Here is a 24,852-nt window from a genome sequence, read left to right on the forward strand (position 1 = left end):
CAGGACCTTTGTGTGTGACAGCTGCACATATGTAATACCAATCACTGCATACCTACCTGTTCAGTGCACCTACCTACGTGAGCGCACACAGTGTTATATACCACCAGTCACTGCACCTGTTCATGGTACCTGTGTGTGTGTGACAGCTGCAATACCAATCACTGCATACCTACCTGTTCAGTGCACCTACCTACCTACCTACGTGACTGCAAGCAGTGTTATATACCAGTCACTGCACCTGTTCATGGTACCTGGTGTGTGACAGCTGCAAATTTGTAATACTAGTCATTGCATAATTGTTCAAAGTACCTGTGTGACCGCACGCTGTGTACTATACCAGTCCGTGCATACCTGTTAACTGCACCTGTGTGACAGCTGCACATTGTATTGTAATACCAGACACTGCATACCTTTCACCGCACCTGTGTGACTGCACATTATATTAGTCAAGTCAGTGCATACCTTTCACTTCACCACCCCCCCGATATGGACAAAACAACAGGCAGAGGCAGGCCACCCGGCAGGTCTGTTCGAGGTCGTGCTGACGTGATTTTGTGCGGCCATGGCCCAAAGATAGTGCTCAGAAGAAGGCACGTCCTATTAACTCCCAAGATTGTCAGGACGTAGTTGACTATTTAACACAGAACACCTCATCCTCTGCAGCCATCAGCGCTACTACAAGCACCTCATCTGCTGCATTTGACACTTCGCAGGCGTTATTTGGTGGGGAATTAACTGCTTCACAAACATTATTGTTACAACAAGATGAAGGCGCTAAGCAAGTTACACCACCTCATATGTCTGAGTTAGGTGACACTATGGACGTAATGTATGAGGAGGAGGATGAGGAAGTACCTGCTATTGGTGCAGTTTATGAGGTGTCTGAGGCAAGCGAAGCCGGGGAGGATGATTATGATGATTATGATGATACAGATGCCACGTGGGATCCTAAGAGACAAGATGACCAAGGGGACAGTTCAGAGGGGGAGTCAGAGAGGAGTAGGATGAGACGAGTTGCTGAAAGAAGCAGAGGGAGCTCGTTTTCAGAAACAGCTGGTGGCAGTGTCCGGCGCCATGTATCGCCACCTATGGACAGCCAGCCAACATGCCCTTCGACGTCAGCTGCTGATGCCACCATAGTGCCCACACCCCAGGGGGGCTCAGCGGTTTGGACATTTTTGTGTGTGTCTGCCTTAGATCAGAGCAATGCCATCTGTTCTCTCTGCCGCCAAAAAATTGAGCCGTGGAAAGGCCAACAGCCGTGTAGGGACAACTGCCTTTCGAAGGCACATGGAGAAAAGGCACAAACTGCAATGGGAAGAGCACCAGAGGAAAAGCAGCACACAAAAGCAAAGCCACCCTTCTTCTCCTCTTCCTCCTTCCGGTGCATCATCTTCAGCCGCTTTCTCCCTTGCACCTTCACAATCACAGCCACCCTCCTCTACTCCGCCTCTCACCTTGAGCGGTTCCTGCTACTCTGCACACAGCAGCAGCCAGGTGTCCGTGAGGGAAATCTTTGAGCGGAAGAAGCCAATGTCTGCCAGTCACCCGCTTGCCCAGCGTCTGACAGCTGGCTTGGCGGAACTGTTATCTCGCTAGCTGTTACCATACCAGCTGGTGGACTCTGAGGCCTTCTGAAAATTTGTGGCCATTGGGACACCGCAGTGGAAGATACCAGGCCGCAATTTAGTGTGGATGTAGACACTGTGAGCAGCGATGAACTCTTGGACTACTGGGTGCGCAGGCTTGACCTGTGGCCAGAGCTGTCACAATTTACCATCCAACTTCCGTCTTGCCCTGCCTCAAGCGTCCTGTCAGAAAGGATCTTAAACGCAGCTGGAGGCATTGTCACTGAGAAGAGAAGTCGCCTAGGTCACAAAAGTGTTCAGTACCTCACCTTTATCAAAATGAATGAGGCATGGATCCCGGGGGCCCGCCCGAAGACTAAGTCAGTCCCCACACACAGCATCTCTGCCTGCACGCCGTGTGACTGCCTGCCCCATGACTAAGTCGCTCCTCACACAGCATCTCTGCCTGTAGGCCGCTTGACTGCCTTCTCAGCCACCACCAACAGGGTCCAGGACTCCAGGCGGATTCCTGAATTTTTCGGGAAGGGGGGTAGGTGCAGATACACCCAAGATAATAAGGTTGTTGCTGCATTGTGGACAGACCAAATTCGATCAGCTGGACAGTCACTGTTCTGTCATTGGGATGGAAAGTCGCCATCACCTGCACTCTCACCATGGTGCACACCAGTACAGCACGGTCGTCACTACGCAAACAGCTGTTTGTGGTGCGTTACACAGTGAGTTTGGTGTGTCAGTGTGAAGCAGTACTCTAATTACACTCCCTGATTGATGTATACACATGCAAGATGTTTTAAAGCACTTTAGACCTCCAATTTAGCATTCAATGTGATTTCTGCCCTTAAAACGCTGCTTTGCGTCAAATCCAGATTTTTCCCCAGGACTTTTGGCGTGTATCCCACTCCCCCATGCAAAAACTCAGATGTTAGACGCTTTGAAACATGTTTTCCATCACTTTTGTGGCCAGCATAAATGTTTCTAATTTTCAAAGTTCGCCTCCCCATTGAAGTCTATTGCGGTTCGCGGAAGTTTGCGCGAACCAAACTTTTTGCGGAGGTCCGCGTTCGAGGTTCGCGAGTTCGAGGTGGGCATTCAGAATTGCATTGCAAAAAGACTGCAGGTGGAAAATGCCCCAATGCCCCAACACCCCCCCCCCACACACACACACACACACACACACACACACATCGATGTAGGTGGTTTGAATCCTTCTCCAGCTTTTTACAAATGTTAGCTCATTTCACTACAGAGTACCATATCTTTAGATCTGTAAGATCTTCATACTTCACATATTATTGTTTCTCCCCTCATTCCTGCCTCTTCAATACACCGGCGTGTCTCGTGTTATTTTAAACTCATGTAATCCAAACAAGGAGCAGATCATCAGAAATAAAAGGTGTTTAACTGCAGTGCGAATAAATCAGTCTTCAGGCTCTACCAGCATCCCACCCGCATGCAGCTGTCCAGAACATGAGACCTAACACGATAACTTGTCTTTTTATCGCCAGTTTATCAGCTCGCCATATTATGCCATCGTTGTTATACTCAACTCAGTAGATTCACTGGTCCGTTGATTGTAAATTCCGTAAAGGGACTCCGAGGAGTAGCTAAAAACAAAATCGGAACTTACCTGGGGCTTTCTCCATCCCACCGTAGGTCGGGAGGTCCCCTGGCGTCCTCTTGACTCCTCTCCTGGTCCCTCCGCAGAAATCACGACCGGCAACACCGGGTCCGAGTGTCAGGCTGACACTTCGTGAACGATGACGTCGTCATCGTCATCACGCCGGCCGCTGTCATCATGGCGCCCGGCGTGACAGTACTGCGCATGCGCGGGTGATGTCGACGAGCGTCATCATTCAGGAAGTGTCAGCCCGACACTCAGCCCCAGTGTGATTTCTGCAGAAGGACCGGGAGAGGAGCCAAGAGGATGCCGGGGGACCTCCCGACCTACGGTGAGCTGGAGAAAGGCCCAGGTAAGTTCCGATTTTGTTTTTAGCTACTCCTCGGAGTCCCTTTAAAGGACCTCTGTCGAGAAAATCTTAAAATTTAAGATACATGTAAACATATACAAATACTGTTAACAAACCAACCCCGCCACTGCCACATAACGTCAGTCCTGCACTCCCTTCACTGGCTACCTATAAAATGGAGGGTCCTATTCAAGATTAGCCTACTGACATTTAAATCACTACATAATCTGGGCCCTGGATACATGAGAGAAATGTTACAGCTACGTAGCAATCCCCGCATTCTCATATATATATAATCCCCCGCATATGCATATATATACAGTGGTGTGAAAAACTATTTGCCCCCTTCCTGATTTCTTATTCTTTTGTATGTTTGTCACACTTAAATGTTTCTGCTCATCAAAAACCGTTAACTATTAGTCAGAGATAACATAATTGAACACAAAATGCAGTTTTAAATGATGGTTTTTATTATTTAGTGAGAAAAAAACTCCAAATCTACATGGCCCTGTGTGAAAAAGTGATTGCCCCCCTTGTTAAAAAATAACTTAACTGTGGTTTATCACACCTGCGTTCAATTTCTGTAGTCACCCCCAGGCCTGATTATTGCCACACCTGTTTCAATCAAGAAATCACTTAAATAGGAGCTATCTGACACAGAGAAGTAGACCAAAAGCACCTCAAAAGCTAGACATCATGCCAAGATCCAAAGAAATTCAGGAACAAATGAGAACAAAAGTACTGTAATTGAGATCTATCAGTCTTGAAAAGGTTATAAATCCATTTCTTAAGCTCTGGGACTCCAGTGAACCACAGTGAGAGCCATTATCCACAAATGGCAAAACATGGAACAGTGATAAACCTTCCCAGGAGTGGCCGGCCGACCAAAATTACCCCAAGAGCGCAGAGAAAACTATATATATATATATACCGCATGTTAATGTATGTTATATTGGTAATCCGACTCTCCCATTAATGCTAAGCCTAAACTGATTACATATGTGCAATATGACCACTCACCCCCGAGCATTTGAGGGGACCGGGTATACTTTCTACTGGCTTTAGATCTATCAGTAATCAAACATTCCGCAAACAACACCTGACTGGAATAAATTGATGTGATACATTTCAGAATGTAAGTCAGGGAGAGGAAAGATTTTACAGAGGGGAACCATTGCCACCCTAAATAATATATTGTCACGGACGGTTGCGGGGCCGCAGGCGCGTCCTGGAACCGCCCGTAAAGAAAAGAACGATCGCACTCGATTCCCTGCATCGATTGCGCTTCAGATCAATAGAACCAAGATTTGATGTGTAGTATCCCCCTGCCTTGGAACAGCTGGGGGATCTGTCTTAGCTGAGTGAAAGCCTGGAGGGAGGTGTTAATTAGCTTGGACATATTCCCTGTGGAAGGCACAATTTCCCTTTTGGTTCTGGGATCCAGGTGACACTTAGCTGATCTCATGGAGATGTTAATTAACCAAAGGATGCCTAGGTGCAGCCAAGCAGGCTACGAATCCACGGGAGGTCTTGACACTTTGCTCCCTAGTAAAGATCAAAGGAAAGTCAGCTGTTAGCAGCTAGAACACAACCTCAGTCTCATGGCATAATCCATAACTTCCCAGATCTGTCATATTTCTGGGGTTCCTGAGATGGCAGCTTCGCCAAACGTGGGGGAAGTGTAGCATGAGCCCCGGTGCTGGTTCTGAGGAAGTTTCAGAACATTCTGAGGTAAGGACTGCCAGTTAGGCAGTTTGAAAATGCCCTGATGATACCACAGGGGTCCCACCCCTCATGTCTGGTATCAGGGCGCTGGGTAAATCGAGACAGACCTGAAAATGTTAATAAATCTGCCCTGACCTGTACGGTTCTGTGAGATAGAGCCCATATATGGGTAGATATGATTTCTAGCCCCAGTACAAGGGGAGAGCTCATCTCATCTTTGAAGGGGGTGTATGGCTCCCCGCCCTCACTCCCTCCTACTGAAGCAGGGGCATAAGAATGGCTGAGGACCCAAACTCAGTGTCCTCCACACTGAACCATCTTGCACTCATCAGATGCCAGCTTGAGGATATGCTGGCATCCACCTGGTCTGAACTCTGAACTCTGGACTTTGAAACCAAGAACTTTATGATTCTTCCCACAATAAGGACATCTTTCCAGGAACTAAGTATTTTTCTCCCTTCTTTTATTTTTCATACTGGCTATTACTGTTTTAATAATTGTTGATTTTAATAATTGCCTGTATATATTAATTATTTATATTGCTGTGAATAAAAGACTTCCTCCAAGTCATTCACTGTTTCGCTACCCTGCTTATCAGCACACACAGAAATGATCCCGGGTCTCTGAAGATACGCTACTGTTTGTTTGTTGTTGGCTAGACAGAATATCGTGTGTTTAACCGTTTTATCCGCAGGATTAGTCAGTCAGTTAGTGGGCCCCACGGTCCCATGATAACCGCGGTGGTGGCAGTTTACTCTGAACCAGTGGGTGAAGTGGTAATCACCCGTGTCTCACAGGCTCCCTTCTGAGTTGTCTGCGGCTAATTCTTAACGGTTCCTGCGCATTGACTGCGACCAGAGTTCGCACGATCTGTGCGCTGGCACCGTTTAGAAGGCTAAGTGCGGTCAGCCACTGAGGGCTCCTGTGACAGTGTTAGGCAGCGGTTGGGACCTGTGTTGTGCTGAAAGTATCTACGATAGCGCTAGCGCTATCGAGAAACGAACTAATTCGTTGGTGTAGCTGGAAGGCAATATATTTTTTATATATACAGAGAGACTGTGTAGCCAGTACCCCTCCCCAAAAGTTTTATTTTATTTGGCATGGAAATGTCCGGGAACTACAAGAAAATGGGCCTGGCGGACCTGCAAAATCTTTGCCAAGAGAGAGGCATTGATGTCGGCCGCAAGAAACAACAGGACCTGGTAACGGAATTGTTTCAATGGGATACCCAGCAACTGCGGGAGCCGGGAGTGTCCGCTGAAGTGGATACCAGCCCATCTGACAATCGAGGGGAACCAGAGACTGAGACTCCTGACCGTACAGAGGTTGTGCATCCTGAGGGCCCTGCATCAACAGTTACGCCGGAGAATGTCAGTGTGGACCCCAATCCCAGAGTTTCTGACAGTACTCGCCCGGAACCGGCCAGTACTGGACTGTCCGTTTGTACTGATCCGCTAATGCAGCAGGCATTACAAAAGCTGATGGACACTGACCTGGACAAGTACCTGCAGTACATGCGTGAGGAGCGCCAAATGCGGGAGGAACGGGAGCGGCAAGCCGCTGCTGCTGCAGCCGCTGAGCGAGAACGGGAGCGCCAACGACAGCATGAGCTAAACATGGCAAAAGTGCAACAGGCCAGCCGGAGTTCACCGCCCAGCCTCCCTGCTGAAGGAGCTGCACCACCCGTAAGTGCAAAATTTAAATTTGCTAATATTGAAAAAGACACAGACATTGACTTGTTTTTGCGATCTTTCGAAAAAGCATGCCGTCAGTATCGTCTGTCCCAAGACCAGTGGGCCAGACATCTGACACCTTTGCTGCGCTACAAAGCGCTTGATGCTTTCGCAGAATTGCCTGCGGAAAAGGATAATGATTATGCTGCTATAAAAGACGCTATCATTACTAAGTACCAGCTGACGCCAGAAGCCTATCGGAAAAAGTTCAGGGCCTGGCAGAAAAAGTATTCTGATTCGTACCGAGATGTGGCCAGCAGCTTGCTCACCACACTCCGCCAGTGGACACTAGGCCTCACCAAAGGGTCTTATGATGTCCTGGAGGACTTGATAGTCCTGGAACAATTTCTGAACATTTGCCCTGCTGATGTACGACAGTTTGTGTTAGAACGCAGGCCGGCTTCAGCCACTGTCGCTGCAGACCTTGCTGAGACTTTTGCAACTACCCGGGTGGCTGATACCCGCAGAACTGTCCCATCCAGCTGGAGAGGAGGTCAGCCCAATACCTCGGCAGACCCTCCTACCCCTGTGAGCCGTCCGCCACAGAGGCCACCCAGCGCAGCTGCTGCACCCAGGCCTGCAGCGCCTGGAGAGGTCACCTGTCACTACTGCCGTCAGCCCGGACACATGAAGTTCGACTGCCCGGAGCGGAGACAGACACCACCAGCACCTGGATCATCTGCATCACCTGCACCTCACCCACAGCAGAGGCAACCCGCCAGCGAACCACAGCCTGGATCATCAGATTTTGTCCTGTTTGCACGTGGACAGGAAATCCGCGACCGAACCGACCAGCAGCAACTTGTTAGAGTGAACGGCAAAGTTGTCACCGGATTTCGAGACACCGGAGCTGACATCACGTTAGTTCACTCACATCTTGTGCCAAAGGAGAGCATCAGCTCCAGCCGATCCCTTGCCCTTATTGGAGTAGAGGGCACCCTTTTCCACATAGCCCACGCAAAAGTGAAGCTGGATTGGGGAGTGGGAGGAGTCCAAGAACGGGTTGTTGGGGTTATGAAGGATCTCCCAGTCCCTGTGTTGCTAGGGACTGATTTGGGCAAGCTTGTGTCCTACTATGAACCTGCCACGACCGCCTTGTCGCTCACGGAAGGAGACGGACTCTCCACCCACCACCAGGTACTTTATACACTTGGGGGAGCACCAGGGGGAGGTGGGTTGAATGTGCCCAGTTCAAGGGTACCAGGTTCAATAGTGCCTGCTTCAAAGGCACCTGAGTTTGATGTACAGACTGTCTGTTGTGATGATGCTGTAGCTGTACCTGAGTTTACTGTACAACCTGTCTGTAATGAAAAAATATCTATACCTGTCAATGTCATTACTGCATGCAATGATGATTTGAGTAATGTCCGTCTGTGCCATTCTGACAGTGTACCTGTGCTAGCAGTACCGCGCAGCTGCACTGCTCAGAACCCGAGCTCAGAACAGGTGGAGGGGGTTCCGGCCTCCTCCCCCTCCTCTGACCGCAGGGATGAGACCTTTCAGCCGCTGGCCTCGTGTGACATGAGCCAGTTGGCTGAAACTGACAGCGCCATATTCTCAGCCGCACTACAAAGTGACCCAAGCCTGGAGGTGTTCAGGCAGCAAGCCGCTGAGCCCCTCGCAGATGGGGCCGCTTTCAAGGTGTACTGGGAAGGTGGGAGACTGTACAGTGAGTCTGTACAGCCCCCTACAGGTAGATCCCACGCGAATACCAAGTGGCTTGTGGTCCCGAGTGCGTTCAGGGGACATGTGCTGAAATCTGCACATGGTAATCCTCTGACAGGGCACTCGGGTGTCCGCAAGACACTCGCCGGTATTCGGAACCAGTTTTATTGGCCCCGGATGAACAGGGATGTAGCAAACTACTGCAGGGCATGTGCCGTCTGTCAGGAGCTGGGACGGTCCAGGGATTCCCGCGGGGTTCCCTTAGGTCCACAGCCACTCAGCAGGGGAACCCTGCGTGGGCTGGCTGTTGACCTAACCAACCCACTGCCCGTTGTCAGCAGTCCCGGCAGGCACCACGTCCGACTGCAGTGGCGCAAACGCCCTGTCCAGAACGGTCCATGTTGGGTCAACCCTGAGGGTAGCAGACCGCGACCGGTGAAGGGGAACCGAGCCACAGGCTCCAATAGGTTTTCCCGCCGTACCGGCAACTCGAGGCCCGTCAGCCAGGTTAGCGGCGCCGCCACACATCTTGCGGATGAGTGGCTAAGCCACGGACAAGGGGGAGGGCTGTCACGGACGGTTGCGGGGCCGCAGGCGCGTCCTGGAACCGCCCGTGAAGAAAAGAACGATCGCACTCGATTCCCTGCATCGATTGCGCTTCAGATCAATAGAACCAAGATTTGATGTGTAGTATCCCCCTGCCTTGGAACAGCTGGGGGATCTGTCTTAGCTGAGTGAAAGCCTGGGGGGAGGTGTTAATTAGCTTGGACATATTCCCTGTGGAAGGCACAATTTCCCTTTTGGTTCTGGGATCCAGGTGACACTTAGCTGATCTCATGGAGATGTTAATTAACCAAAGGATGCCTAGGTGCAGCCAAGCAGGCTACGAATCCACGGGAGGTCTTGACACTTTGCTCCCTAGTAAAGATCAAAGGAAAGTCAGCTGTTAGCAGCTAGAACACAACCTCAGTCTCATGGCATAATCCATAACTTCCCAGATCTGTCATATTTCTGGGGTTCCTGAGATGGCAGCTTCGCCAAACGTGGGGGAAGTGTAGCATGAGCCCCGGTGCTGGTTCTGAGGAAGTTTCAGAACATTCTGAGGTAAGGACTGCCAGTTAGGCAGTTTGAAAATGCCCTGATGATACCACAGGGGTCCCACCCCTCATGTCTGGTATCAGGGCGCTGGGTAAATCGAGACAGACCTGAAAATGTTAATAAATCTGCCCTGACCTGTACGGTTCTGTGAGATAGAGCCCATATATGGGTAGATATGATTTCTAGCCCCAGTACAAGGGGAGGGCTCATCTCATCTTTGAAGGGGGTGTATGGCTCCCCGCCCTCACTCCCTCCTACTGAAGCAGGGGCATAAGAATGGCTGAGGACCCAAACTCAGTGTCCTCCACACTGAACCATCTTGCACTCATCAGATGCCAGCTTGAGGATATGCTGGCATCCACCTGGTCTGAACTCTGAACTCTGAACTCTGGACTTTGAAACCAAGAACTTTATGATTCTTCCCACAATAAGGACATCTTTCCAGGAACTAAGTATTTTTCTCCCTTCTTTTATTTTTCATACTGGCTATTACTGTTTTAATAATTGTTGATTTTAATAATTGCCTGTATATATTAATTATTTATATTGCTGTGAATAAAAGACTTCCTCCAAGTCATTCACTGTTTCGCTACCCTGCTTATCAGCACACACAGAAATGATCCCGGGTCTCTGAAGATACGCTACTGTTTGTTTGTTGTTGGCTAGACAGAATATCGTGTGTTTAACCGTTTTATCCGCAGGATTAGTCAGTCAGTTAGTGGGCCCCACGGTCCCATGATAACCGCGGTGGTGGCAGTTTACTCTGAACCAGTGGGTGAAGTGGTAATCACCCGTGTCTCACAGGCTCCCTTCTGAGTTGTCTGCGGCTAATTCTTAACGGTTCCTGCGCATTGACTGCGACCAGAGTTCGCACGATCTGTGCGCTGGCACCGTTTAGAAGGCTAAGTGCGGTCAGCCACTGAGGGCTCCTGTGACATATATAAAATACTATTTTTTTATTTTTAACTAGCCGACCCGCGGCGTAGCATACGCCGCATACGAGGGTAGAGGGCAGGAAGGGGGTATTGGGCACAGCGGTGGGGAGAGGGGGGGGGGTGTTGGACCCCCCCTCAACTGGGTCCCCCATGTGTGCTCTACCTTTAGCTTAAGCTCAGCAGGAACCCCCCTCACCTTGGTCCCCCATGTGCACTCCCCCTCCTGCTTAAGCACAGTAGCAGCCGCCACTATTAGTAAGAGGCAGCGGGCGGGGATGACTCACCTCTTCCGTGTTCCATCATGCGTTCCACTGTCGTCACTTCCTGCAATGCCGCACACTGTATTGGTGTAATTTGCCTTTTTAAAACAGAAGGAAATTTGCAATAATTCAACTATAAGTGAACATTTGTGGTCACCCACAATGCACTGCTACTAAATATGCAAATAATTCCTTTTCCCCGTTGGTAAGCCAAGCAAGCATCCAGAGCTGCTGGTATATAGCAAGCATATAGCTTTAAATTTTACACAGTCATATCAAACCCACATGTGACAGCCTGTTTCAGACTTTTGTTCCTCATCAGTACATGGCAGGGATTGATACAGATGTATGAGATAGGGCTTGGACCAGTACAACAGAGTAACCAAGCAGCTCAGGGTGACCCAAACTACTCGTAATGTATAGGGGGATAAAAGGGACCAAAAAGACCTCCTACTAAAAAAAGCAAAGCTTGGTATAATTTGCCTTCCTAAAACAGAAAGAAATATGCAATTACTCAACTATAAGTGAACATTTGTGATTACCCACAATGCACCGCTACTAAATATGCAACTTATTCCTTTTCCCCCTTAGTAAGCCAAGCAAGCCTATAGCTTTAAGTTTTACACAGTCATATCAAACCCACGTGACAACCTATTTCAGACCTTTGGTTCTCATCACTACATAGGCTATCATTCATAAAGCATTTCCGCATGCAGAAATGCTTAAAACAGCTGACTTTCCCGCACACGTAGCAAAATCTGCATTCATAAAGGCTCCTTCCGCATCAAAAGCTGACATTACCGAGCAGAGCGATAAATCACCGCCTTGTGCGGTGATTGTTGTAAAAAATTTAGCAAAATGTTAATTCATAAAGATCACCACAGGCGGTGTGAGGTCGGGAAGTACCGCTCCCTCTGATGTGGCGATAACAATGTTAAGTGAATGGAGACACAGAGACCTCCCAGGCAGCTGCAGTAAAGCGGAACACGGAGAAATGTATCAACTCGGCAGCTTCCGTGTCTCCGCAAGCCTACCGCCTGCCTAGTTTGGGGAATCTCCACACTGCTACTGCACCTGGATACTTTTTTATGAATCAGCAGCCAGAAGTCAAAAACACCATCAGTGGTGTTTTCCCGCACTGATTCTCCATACCGACAGCACTTTCATGAATGCTAGCCATAACAGAGATTGATATGGCTGTATGAGATAGGGCTTGGACCAGTACAACAGAGTGACCAAGCAACTCAGGGTGACCCAAACTACTAAGAATGGTATAGGGGGATAAAAGAGACCAAAATCCCTCCTACTAAAAAAAGCAAAGCTTGGTGTAATTTTCCTTCTTAAAACAGAAGCAAATCTGCAATAATTCTGCTATAAGTGAACATTTGTGGTTACCCACAATGCACTACTACTGAATATGCAAATTATCCCTCTTTGCCCTTGGTTTGATATGACACTACTTCTTCTTCTTGCTTGGACCAGCCCCTTCTTCTTGCTTGGACTGGCCCTGGGGGCAGGGCACTACTTCTTCTTCTTGTTTGAAGGTTGAGGCACTTACTCTATTATATATATAGATAAATCATTTTATTCATTATATTATTTTCACTTCAGTACCTCTTTAAAGTGAACCTCCGGACTAAAAATCGACTCAGCAGCACTGAAAAGGCTTTGTGTTTCTTTAACAGTTTCACAGCATCAGAACTTTGTTTCTCTTATACAAGCCTCATTTTTAGCTGCACAGAAGAAAACTGCCCGGGCTTTTTTCCCCTGATGCTGTGCAAAGCATGATAGGATTTCTGATTTTGTGGTTCTAGTTCTGCAGTTTTGGTGCAATGTTTTTTTTTTTACATTTTGAATTTGACATTTGAAGCCTAGCGTGTGCAGCTGGGAAGGGTAATCAGGACACAGGATAGTTGGAACTGTGTCTCCTGCTCCTTGTCACCTCCTTCCAACCAAAAAGATGGCTGCCCCCATGACAAAGATGGCAGCCCCCATGAATCACAAACATTTGCCTCTTCTTTTAAAACAGTGTGGGTAAGAGATTATATTACCTATCTATTCTAATTAACATAACTAATGTAACTTGATGACAGTATGTTTGTTTAGGCTGAAGTTCCCCTTTAAGTACCTAAAAACACTCTACTTTCTTGCCAATGAAGACAGGTGAGCATTATGAGTACAGGTACTCTTTGAAGTGTACCTGTCGAGCATAAAATAAAAAATTAATTATTTATTCTTATCTGGTAAACACGTAATAAGGATCCTAACCAGGCAATCCAAAGTTACAATCACTATTACTTTTCTTGTTGATAAATGATCATTCCCCAGTTTACCTGACTCTTATTTGGTACACACAAAATTTAGTACACAAAAAGGAAGTTGCAGGGCATGCTGGGTTGTCCTTTATTGCTTCTCTACTTCCCCTCAGACTTAAATAATGCAGCCTGATTGGCTGAAGCCTTCTTCCCTTCTGTTTTCCCCTCCCACACCTCTGTTCCTCTCTGATTGGACAATGCACTTTCTATAATGGAGGGCAGGCAATGCATACACAATCAGGCAGAGGAGAGTAAGGGAGGAAATGACATCAGGATTGGCTTCAAAATAGGAACACTTAAAATGGGAAATGCTAAGAAGGATTTTCTTTTTTTACTGTCGAAAAATCACTAAAATCAAAATGTGGACAGTGCAATACATACAGTATGTTATACAAGTAGAGCAAGTATTTATCTACTTATATATGTGTGCTTTTTTTCGGAGATAGTATGGCTGACAGCTCCTCTTTAAACCTTGGATAAATAACACTCTTTGGGATGCACATTATTTCAAAACAGACAAGGGGGACAAAGTGCATAATATAAATCAATCACGCTGTCCGTGGTGCTGGAATTTCCTGCAAGTTAAACCAAAGGATTAAAGGAACCAGTGTTTACAGTGTAGCAGAAATCCCGGTACAAATGCAACAAAACACAGAACCCTTTACTCATTTTAAAGACACACTATTCCCAAAATAAGAAAAATGACAGTTCACATATAAATATATTGTGTTAGTTTTCTATATTCCATGTCAGTTACCAAAATGTGCATGTAGTTATATATTAAAGGACCACTATCGCGAAAAAAGTAGGCAGTTAAAACCAAACTGAATTGACAGAACCGACAGGTTTTGGGCCAGTCCATCTCCTCCTGGGGGATTCCCAGGGTTGTCTTTGTTTTCAACAGCATTTCCTGAACAGCAGTTTAACTGCCAAAATACTAGATACCAGCCGGCCTCCCTAATCACTTGCACACTATTTTGTCAGCTAGACTTTGCAACTGGGGTTCAGGAAATGCCGCTGAAAACAAAAACCGCTGAAAATTCCCAATCAGGAGATTGACTCGCACAAAACCTGTTGGTTGTATCAGATTTTAACTGCCTACTTTTTTCGCAATAGTGGTCCTTTAATCATATGACTGATGATCGATGGGCAAAGGCAAACGATCGTAAACGACCAACCTGTATACACACATAAACGATTAAAGAATGAAGGAATTGACACATAAGGCATAAGTGACATATGAGGTGCTATTAGCTCAAATGATCGAAAGTAGTACAAACATGAACGATTATAAATTATCGTTTAAGGATGTGACGCGAGGGGAGGGGGGAGCCTGACAGAGTTCTCTGTCTGCAAGAAATAGACTCTTACCGACATGATCAGCAGAATCTATTTCTTGTAAGTGAGAGCCAATATCTGCAAACCACAAGCTTTGTGCATGCTGCCTGTGTTTCAGCATGGCATGCAGTATATACATTTTGTATAGGAAAACTATTAGTGTTTCGCCAAAAAATAAGACACCCTCTGAAAATAAGCCCTAGTACATATTTTGGAACAAAAATTAATATAAGACAGTGTCTTATTTTCAGGAAAACATGGTCGCTTTACTCTCAACTCTCTCAAACTTGTGATATACTGGATGTCTTCTGGTGGTTTTCTAATTTAGAATGAACACAGACTTGAAATAAAACAATATATTGATCTTGGATTAAACTAAAGCTCCTTATTCAAATAATTGTCATGTTCCTCTGTGGGTAGATAAAACAGTTTGAGGATAATAACTGAACTGTATGGGGGCCCTCCCTGTATAGACAGCTCTGTTCACAATGTACACATACAGATGTATCTGGAATACTCGCAATGTTTGTATTAAGTGGCAGCCACTAAATCTCTTCATATGAAATGATATACATGTTCTTTACAGAGCGCTAGGCTGAAGCAGATTTACTACAAAAACATTTCCGTGGTAGACTTGCAGCTGGTTAAATGTTTGTGCAGAGTTCCACATTCCAAATTCATTTCATATGACGAAGCCAACTGATGAAGGTGACAAAAGCTCTGCACTAGCACTGTATTACTGTCGCCCAAACTAATCACCGTAATCACACTGAATGACAAGAAAAGAGGAACTGCAGTGAAAATAACTTAATGAACAAAAGTGCTTAATTTTTACAATAATTATGTATAAATGATTTAGTTGGTGTTTGCCCATAGTAAAATCCTTCCTCTTCCTGATTTACATTCTGACATTTTTCACATGGTGACATTTTTACTGCTGGCAGGTGATGTCAGTGGAAGGAGATGCTGCTTGCTTTTTTGGCAGTTGGAAGCAGATGTAAACAGCTGCCATTTCCCACAATGCAAGAAGGCTCCCACAGTATGATGTCAGAACCATGGTCCTGACATCACACTGTGGGAGGGGTTTCACCACAATATTAGCCATACAGAGCCCCCTGATGATCCGTATGTGAAAAGAAAAAGATTTCTCATGGGAAAGGGGGTATCAGCTACTGATTGGGATGAAGTTCAATCCTTGGTTACGGTTTCTCTTTAATGCCTGTTGAAGTGTAGCCAGCCCTATGTAGATTAATATGATGCAGGTAATTTGGACGCTGTGCGGTGCCTGATAATTTGGCACCGTGTTTATGTCTCGTGCCAGCTCCTACCCTCCCTCCAGCATTACCAAAATTGTAGGAACGTGATTGCTATGTGACTTGGGCATTATCTTACCTAAAAGGTTCCCTAGGCTGCCGAGGAGGAGCAGTGCAGGCATTGTCAAAGCAAACCTGAAGCAAAAAAACCCAAAAACCTTATGATATAATGAATGACATGTGTAGTATGTAGTCTCATACTTTTATTTTCAGTTATCTAGCTTTTTTTTTTTAAATAACATTGCATCATTCTGTCACATGTGGAGTTTTAAAGCGACACTCTGTCTTTTAAAGGATACCACAACTGAGATGTGACATAATGAGATAGACATGTGTATGTACAGTGCCTAGCACACATATAACTATGCTGTGTTCCTTTTTTTCTTTTTCTGCCTGAAAGAGTTAAATATCAGGTATGTAAGTGGCTGACTCAGTCCTGACTCAGACAGGAAGTGACTACAGTGTGACCCTCACTGATAAGAAATTCCAACTATAAAACACTTTCCTAGCAGAAAATGGCTTTTGAGAGCAAGAAAGAGGTAAAAAAGGGGAATTTCTTATCAGTGAGGGTCACACTGTAGTCACTTCCTGTCTGAGTCAGGACTGAGTCAGCCACTTACATACCTGATATTTAACTCTTTCAGGCAGAGAAAGAAAAAAAAGGAACACAGCATAGTTATCTGTGTGCTAGGCACTGTACATACACATGTCTATCTCATCATGTCACATTTCAGTTGGGGTATCCTTTAAGCTATAAAACAAAGCTACAATGACCCTTTGAACTTTCCTGCAGCAATGCCTTATCTCAAGCTGTCTCTCAGGTCTCAGCGCTTTTCTGAGTGCTTTTTGGCCTCCAGAGCTTTCTGAGAGCTTTTTACAAAATGGTCCCATTGACTTGCAATAAAATTGCGCTAAAAGCATGGTACAATTGCAATCTTGGAAAAATTGTGTGATTTTATCGAGATTTTGATTTTACCACGTGATTTGAATGCACCTCAATGGGAGCATTTTTCTTTTTTAAACTTTCAGAAAGCTCTGGAGGCCAAAAAGCTCAATGTTTCTTGGCTGTTTAAGCGCTTCAGAAAACAGGACTGTATTCGACCAAGTTGGGTCGAATAGGTCAGTGAAGCTCTTTTGCATAGATAACAAGTGAATACATTTTTTTTTAACTCTTCCTGTACTGGAAAACAATAGGAGACAATTTTTTTTCTACTAATGTTCTGTTTTCTATTCCTGTATGTACTACACATGTGGCGCTGGCATCTTAACTCCCAGCAAAGTGCATCAGGCCTGGAACCCACTAGAGCACTTTTTTGAGCATTTAGGGAGCGCTTTAAATCGCTAGCGATTCGAAAAAAACACTCTGCCAATGTAAATAAATGTAACAAATTCCACAGTAGCGATTGCGATTAGCAAAATCACAATCGCAGAACATGCAGCATTTTGGGAGCGTTTGCGCTTCAATGTAAAATATTGACGCGCTGGCAAATCACTCATAAATCGCTACACATGGATTTGTGTGCAATTTTAAATTACTGCAAACTGTAAAAAGAATTATAATAATTTGAAAGGACCAATCAGAATTAAAATCGCTAATTGCAAATCGCTATCACAATCGCTGGCAAAAAGCTTACACTTTTTAACCTCCCCAGGACCGCCTCACGCCAATGGGCATGGCCGCTGCGGCAGCCCCGGGACCGCCTAACGCCAATTGGCGTCAAGTCCTGGGGCTGCATTTTGCAGATCGCGCGCACAGTGCGCGCATCTCCTGCTTGGGGGGTGGAGCTCCGCCCCGCCTTCAGTCTCTGAGCGGCTATTGCCGCTCGGGAGACTGTTAGACGGCAAAACCACCATCTTTACTGTTAGTACAGCGCTGCGATCAGCAGCAGCGGTGTACTGGGGACAGCCGTGTGACACAGCTGTCCCCCTGGGGGACAAGAGAGCGATCAGCTCTCATAGGCAGAAGCATATGACAGCCGATCGCCGTGATTGGTCAGGGGGGGAGGGGGAGGGAGGGGATTGGAAAATAAATAAAAAATTGTCAAAAACAGAAAAAAAAAACCCAAATATTTATAAAACAACAACTGGGGTGAGATCAGACCCCCACCAACAGAGAGGTCTGTTTGGGGGGGGGGGGGGGGGAAATCACTCATGTGCTGTGTTGTGCGGCCCTGCAGCTTGGCCTTAAAGGAGAACTGTAGTGAGAGGGATATGGAGGCTGCCATATTTATTTCCTTTTAAGCAATACCAGTTGCCTGGCAGCCCTGATGGTCTATTTGCCTAAAGAAGTGTCTGAATCACACCAGAAACAAGCATGCAGCTAATCTTGTCATATCTGTCTAAATTTGTCAGAAACACCTGATCTGCTGCATGCTTGTTCAGGGGCTATGGCTGAAAGTATTAGAGGCAGAGGATTAGCTGAATAGCCAGGCAACTGGTATTGCTTAAAAGGAAATAAATATGGCAGCCTCCATATACCTCTCACTACAGTTCTCCTTTAAAGCTGAAGCTGCAGTGGCCATTTTAGTAAAAATGTGCCTGCTCTTTACGGGGGTTAACTACTGTGGTCCTCAAGTGGTTAAAATCGCTTTACATGCTGAAATTTATCGCTGGTGGTAACATGCTAAGTTCTGCCAGGTGATCTGTACGTAATGTTCGTTACTGAGAGTTCTTTGCACAGACTAAAATCTCTTGTTATATTTATTGCACGGTAGGAGGTACCTCACATTCCTGAAAAAGCAGCAGTATGACGATGTGATAATAAAGATTCCTGTGGTATGCGTAACACAAGATGACTGGACAACATGATAGCAGTTTGCAGAATTTGCCCTTGCTTGGTTTAGTTTCCCTGGTAATGTCGTAAAGAAGATTGTTTTTGTGTTGAAAAGCTTCATAACAGAAGCATAGACACGCTGTAAGTCACAATAATAAAACAAGGAGATGTGGCCTAAGGTAATGAAAGTGCCTACATGCTGAACTTTATTATATTTTTTAATTGAAGAAAATCTGCATCAAGTCTGTCAGCTTCCAGCTAAACATTGTTTTTCCATGAATGAACTGCTGATTTTATTTTCTATTGTAAGCATTGTTCTTTTTTTCTCAGTCTATCAGCTGAACCATTCGTGAGGTACTTACAGATTTTCCAGGTTTTAGAATACCTGTTTCTTTCTAAAACAGTTATTTGTATTTCACCTTAAATAAATGTAGTCAAGTCCATAAATATCGGGACAGCAACACAATCCTACCATTTTTGGCTCCATACACAACCACAATGGATTTGAAATGAAACAAACACAGTGCTGCCTGTAAGCTGCCAGCTTTAATTTGAGGGTATTTACATTCAAAATAGGTGTAGGAATTACCACAGTTTGCATATGTGCCTCCCACTTGTTAAGGGACCAAAAGTAATGGGACAGAATAATAATCATAAATCAAACTTTCACTTTTTAATACTTGGTTGCAAATCCTTTGCAGTCAATTACAGCCTGAAGTCTGGACACATCGGGTCTGATTCACAAAGCGGTGCTAACCTACTTAGCACGTCTAAAGTCTTTAGGCGCGCTAACCAGGGTGCTAAGTAGGTTAGCACCGGTTTTCTCAATCAGATTGCGTGCAAAGTTTTGCGCGCGCAAAGTCCTATATGCTTTAATGGGCACTGTGCAGTGCGCGCATAAAGTTTTACGCGTGAAAAGCTCGTTTACACGTGCTAAGGGGGTTTTAACAGGCGTGCTAACAGTTAGCACCGCTTTGTGAATCAGGCATGAGCATGAGCTACTCGACGCTTACCGCTCAGGCACAAGGTGTCATGAACCTGTACAGGGCAGCCGTGCCCCTTCATGTACAGGAGAGCAGCCGCAAACTTTCACAGGGTCCCAGGCTGCGATGGGGGTCTGGAAGAGGATGTGGGAATCCTCTGGAGGATTCAGAGGCTTCTTTTTACTGACGTAAGTATCTCACTTTCCCTCCCATAAAGTCACACGTTTGCTTTAAATAAACCATAAATACAAAGTTATGTAAAAAGAAAGACCTTTTATTATGTTTTTACACATAAACTTATATACAGACCATGGTCTTCTCTACTCCGTGTAGAAACAAACATTTGAGCAAGCAGAGTATACAGAGTTTGGGATGTTTTATCTGCAAAGTATAAAATCATTTGGAAGAAAACAAATCTCTTGTAGCTTGAATGTAATAAAATGTTGTTTTATGGCCATTAAGAGCAGCGCTTCTATAGAAATCTAACAAAACTGCACCCATCTTGCCAGCAAACAGGAATGGCAAAGAATAAAAGTTGGCCAGACACCATTTTTAATAGACTAGACAATAAAAAAAAAAAATCAGACTAGTTGAAAAGCTTTATTGACTGTGGAGGAGAATGCGGGCGCCATGAACAGTGCACTACTGACGGCTGCATAGCTTTGCACTGCATTGAGTATTACAATCCAGCGATGACAGTGCAAGTAATATTAGTTCAGATGTATGACTGGTGCCATATGGCAGATTAATGAATCTCAGGGAGAGAAACATCATGCTATAGTTTGGATTGTAGTGTATGGCCTTGGTACACACATTAGACCAGTGTTTCTCAAACCTGTCCTCGTGACTCCCCAACGGTGCATGTTTTGCAGACAACCTCACCTATGCACAAGTGGGGTAATTAGTATCTCAGCTAGGTGGATTCTATGTAGCCGAGACACTAATTACCCCACCTGTGCATAGGGGAGGTTGCCTGCAAAGCATGCACCGTTGGGGAGTCACGAGGACAGGTTTGAGAAACACTGCATTAGAATATTCTTGGCCAAGGAGACTGGTTGGGGCTGTCTAGACAGAAAATCCAGTAGGTGTACAGGTGTCCCTGTATAACGGAAAGGTGCCGAATGACAGAGATGCATTGCCATGGCAACAGCTGACACGTCATTTGGAAATGGACCCAAACTGTGCGGCTTACCACCGCTGACATCACAGTGACTGACAGCAGTATCAGGCTAGTGGGAAGCTGCACAGTTTGGGTCTATTTCCTGATGATGCTTCCCCCATTGCCGTGGCAACACGTTACTAAGAGCAAGGAGGTGGGGAGGAGTAAGCTATATGCAGAAGAGAACTTGCTGTCGCTCGGCACGACACAGGTAACTGTATAAAATTTTCTATCTATAACAACAAGAAGTGGTCAGAAGGAAAAATGTAACACTCTTGTACCTAGCAATAGGTATAAGAGTTTTCATTTAACAGTTTCCTTCCCCTTTAAGCCATGTGTCTCTCTTCAGACAGCCTGTCATTTGGACAGGGGAAAGTACTGTGCAGGAAATTAGAATCTGAATAGCTGCAGTGGTTTTTGATTTTAATTTGTAAAAACTGCAATGTTTTTTACAATCCTTTTATGAATAATTTAAACTATTTTAAAGTGGACCTGAACTCTAGCACAGGACAGAAGGAAAGCCTAGAGAAATGCATCCGGTCTGTATTTAGAGTTAAGCCTGTCCAATTCCCCCCCCTCTGTGACCAAAACAAGGAACACCAATAGTGTAATATGTACTGGTAAATGGTTACTAGATAGAGTAAATATTAATACTCACAAACCAGGGTTACCATTAGGCAACCACTGTAAAGGCTGGCTCTTCTACTGACCACATATGCTATCGCTCCGTTGGTATTTCCTGATGAAGCGGGATCAAACCTGCGAAACGCGTTGCATATTTGGAGTTCATAAATAAAATATATTGACTGTCTTTACTACAGCCATTGTGTGTCTACGTGGAGGAGGTAAGTCCACCACTGCCTCCTCTATTTACCAAGAATTTGGTTTTTAAACTCATTTAGCTTCCTTTTATCCTCTTGGCACCTCTGTTCTCCTGCATATCATCTGTGACTAAGCACAATTTGTAATTTAATCCCTCAACTGTGTCACCTGACTGCCACGGCAGATAAGCTCATTTGAAAGCTCAGGATAGTAAGAATATGTCTGCTTCCATGAAAGCAGGAAGTAAAACTGTGATAAATGTTTTTCTTTAAAGGTTATTATGCTGTTGTGTATCATTTAGAGCAGAGAGGAAGTTCTGAGTTCAGGTCCACTTTAATTGCATAATAACATTAATAATAAAATGATGGTTATATAGTCTAGCACAGCAAGCTTTACACTGGCCACCCTTCCTTGCCTTCACATGCAGGATTCTGCACTTGGCATAAGGATCAGAAGTTTGCTATTCTACCACTACGAGTATAGATACATACAGTATGTGGATGGATAAATGTTATCAAGTGCAATGACGGTAGCGGTACAGAAAACGAGGATTGAATCATGAAAAGGCTGCATTGTATACTGCACATATAGAAATGACAGTGCAGAATACTGCACTGCAGTGTAAGGGCCGGTTCAGACGGATGCTTGGGGGCGGTATTTGCATCGTTTCTGGCAGGTGACACAAGCGACACTTAAAGAGAAACAGTGACCAAGAATTGAACTTCATCCCAAATCAGTAGCCGATACCCCCTTTCCCATGAGAAATCTGCCACCTGCACGCCCAGGAATGGCTAAGTTTGGCGGTTCCGGGTCCTCCTGTCGGGGTCTAAACGCAACGTGACCCGAACGATGGAAAATCGCCGAAGGTAGTGGGGAAAGCATTTGGCATCGGCTAAACGAGCTGCAGCACTGACTCCCTTGTGAACCGGGCCTACAGGATACAACTGTAGCAACCCTAAAAGAACCACATTACTATAAGGAAGGTTTCGCCATGGAGAACTGTGTCTTTTTCCAGGTACTTGGAGTTGTCACAAGTTAATTTAGCAGGATTTCAGAGATAAAGATTAGTTCACAGAAAAGGGAAACACTGAAGAATAAGACTCATGAGAGAGACTGTACATGACAGTGATGGCACAATATTCCAAATAATGGAATATTATATTGTATAGCTACAAAAAAGTCCCTGCGATTCCAATAAAGAGATCCCGCACTGACAGATTGGTCTTTAGATTAAAGTAGTATATAAAATGATATTTATAAAAAAAAATTAGAAGTTGTAGAGGTGCGATATGCACGCCTTCCCCGACAGACAACCTTTCTACAGGCACCGGTGTCATGAGGTGTACCAGCAGGCCTGTGCCCATTGTGGAGGCAGCATGCCAATATTCCCAACAAATCCCACCGAGATGACAGAAGACCTCTTCAGATTCCATTATATACACCCTGCATCAGTACAAAGAGCCACAGAAGCCACGATGCTTCACACATGATGGGTTCCGCGTTCTTCTGTGTCCACCCACACAGCTTGCTAATTCAGTTTTCCAGTAGTATCTATCTTCCAGGCACCGGTGAGATAGCGCAGTCTTATAAAGAGGAGATCCTGACCCATCTGCAACCAGCTCCAGAAAGGCACCAGCTTGGACCCTGCATTTAAGCAAAATAATAAAGGTTACAGTAAGTTGTTGCACACAATGTATATGTAGTTAGTGTAATAACTCTATTAAAGTGTAACTGTCAGGCATAAAATAAAAAAAGCAAATAAAGATGCTAACCAGATAATCCAAAAGTTAAAATCACTGTTACTTTTCTTGTTGATATATGATCATTCCCCAGTTTACCGAATTCTTATTTGGTACACAAAAAGGAAGTTGCAGGGCATGCTGGGTTGTCCTTTTTTCTTTTATACTTCCCCCTCAGATGTAACTAATGCAGCCTGATGGGCTGAAGCCTCTTTCCCTCCTGTTTTCCCCTCCCACACCTCTGTTCCTCTCTGATTGGCCAGTATTTCTCGTGCTGAGACAATGCACTTTCTATAGTAGAGGCATACACAATCAGGCAGAGGAGAGCAAGGGAGGAAATGACATCAGGATTGGCTTAAAAACAGCCACACTTAAAATGGGAAATGCTAAGAAGGATTTTCTCATTTTTTTACTGTAGAAAAATCACTAAAATCAAACCATGAACAGTGCGATACATATGTTATGTAAGTAGAGCAAGTATTTATCTACTTCTATATGTGTTTTTTTTTCTTCTGAGATAGTATGGGTGACAGCTCCTCCTTATAGCATTGTCTAGACAGACTTCTGTTGACTAAAATGACTGCGCCTGACCATTTCAAATGACACTGGAGGCCTATACAGACATCTCCCATCCCCTTTCTGCAGCCTTTCCAGTTCAGGGAAATGGCAATCGGCAGTGCTGGATTTTTGGGGCTAAACCTTTAAAGAACGAGTGACACCCATGCCTACCTAGAAATAAAAAAACACACATAAGTAGATAAATACTAGTTCTACTTACACAACAGATGTATTGCACTGTCCACGTTATGATTCATGTAAATTTTATAAATGAAAGGCAGAGAATCCTATTCTAGACAGTTTCCATCTTGGTTACCTTTAAATAATGATAATCCTGACATTTCCTCCCTCACTTTTTTTTCTCCTCTTGCTGATTGTGTATTTGTTACCCGCCCTCCTCTCAGAGTCTTCAGACACTCCCACTGAGGTCTATACTAGGAAGTGCACTGTCTTATGGCATTAGAAGAGGAGGAAATAAAGGGAAGAGGAGGAATATAGTATCGATAAAAAGACCCCCAGCATGCAACTATTTTGCCAGCAGTGGGCAATGGCAATTAAAAGGCCAGTGCTCATAAGGTATGTGATAACTCCAAACCATAACAGCAGAAAACGTTTTGAAAGTTTTGAATGCAGGATTTGCATCTTTATCACTTAATACACTCAGACCAGTTGCTGTTGAAATTTGATTTTTATGGTGACAATCCCGCTTTAAAGGGAACCTTAACTGAACGGGGGGTATAGAGTTTTACTTACCTGGGGCTATTGCCAACCAATGCAATTAGCGCTACAAAAATACGCGTTGCCGCATTCCGCACGCGTAGATATGCGGCAACGCGTATTTTTAGACGCGTTGCGGTCCGCAATAGCGCTAATTGCATTG

The 24,852-nt window shown here is 45.1% G+C and overlaps 1 protein-coding gene across 2 annotated transcripts in view; it reads right to left on the reverse strand.

Moving 5' to 3' along the window:
- Window positions 1-19,947: 19,947 nt before the first annotated feature.
- Window positions 19,948-24,852, reverse strand: part of ALG5 (ALG5 dolichyl-phosphate beta-glucosyltransferase) — a 35,390-nt gene continuing 30,485 nt past the window's right edge. For both annotated transcript variants that reach the window (XM_068267088.1, XM_068267087.1), the window contains one exon: window positions 19,948-23,319. In XM_068267088.1, coding sequence (XP_068123189.1) covers window positions 23,204-23,319 — 116 coding nt within the window. In that variant the 3' untranslated portion in view covers window positions 19,948-23,203. The remainder of the gene's footprint in view (window positions 23,320-24,852) is intronic.

Source organism: Hyperolius riggenbachi, chromosome 2 (genome assembly GCF_040937935.1).
Source record: "Hyperolius riggenbachi isolate aHypRig1 chromosome 2, aHypRig1.pri, whole genome shotgun sequence".
Lineage (NCBI taxonomy): Eukaryota > Metazoa > Chordata > Amphibia > Anura > Hyperoliidae > Hyperolius > Hyperolius riggenbachi.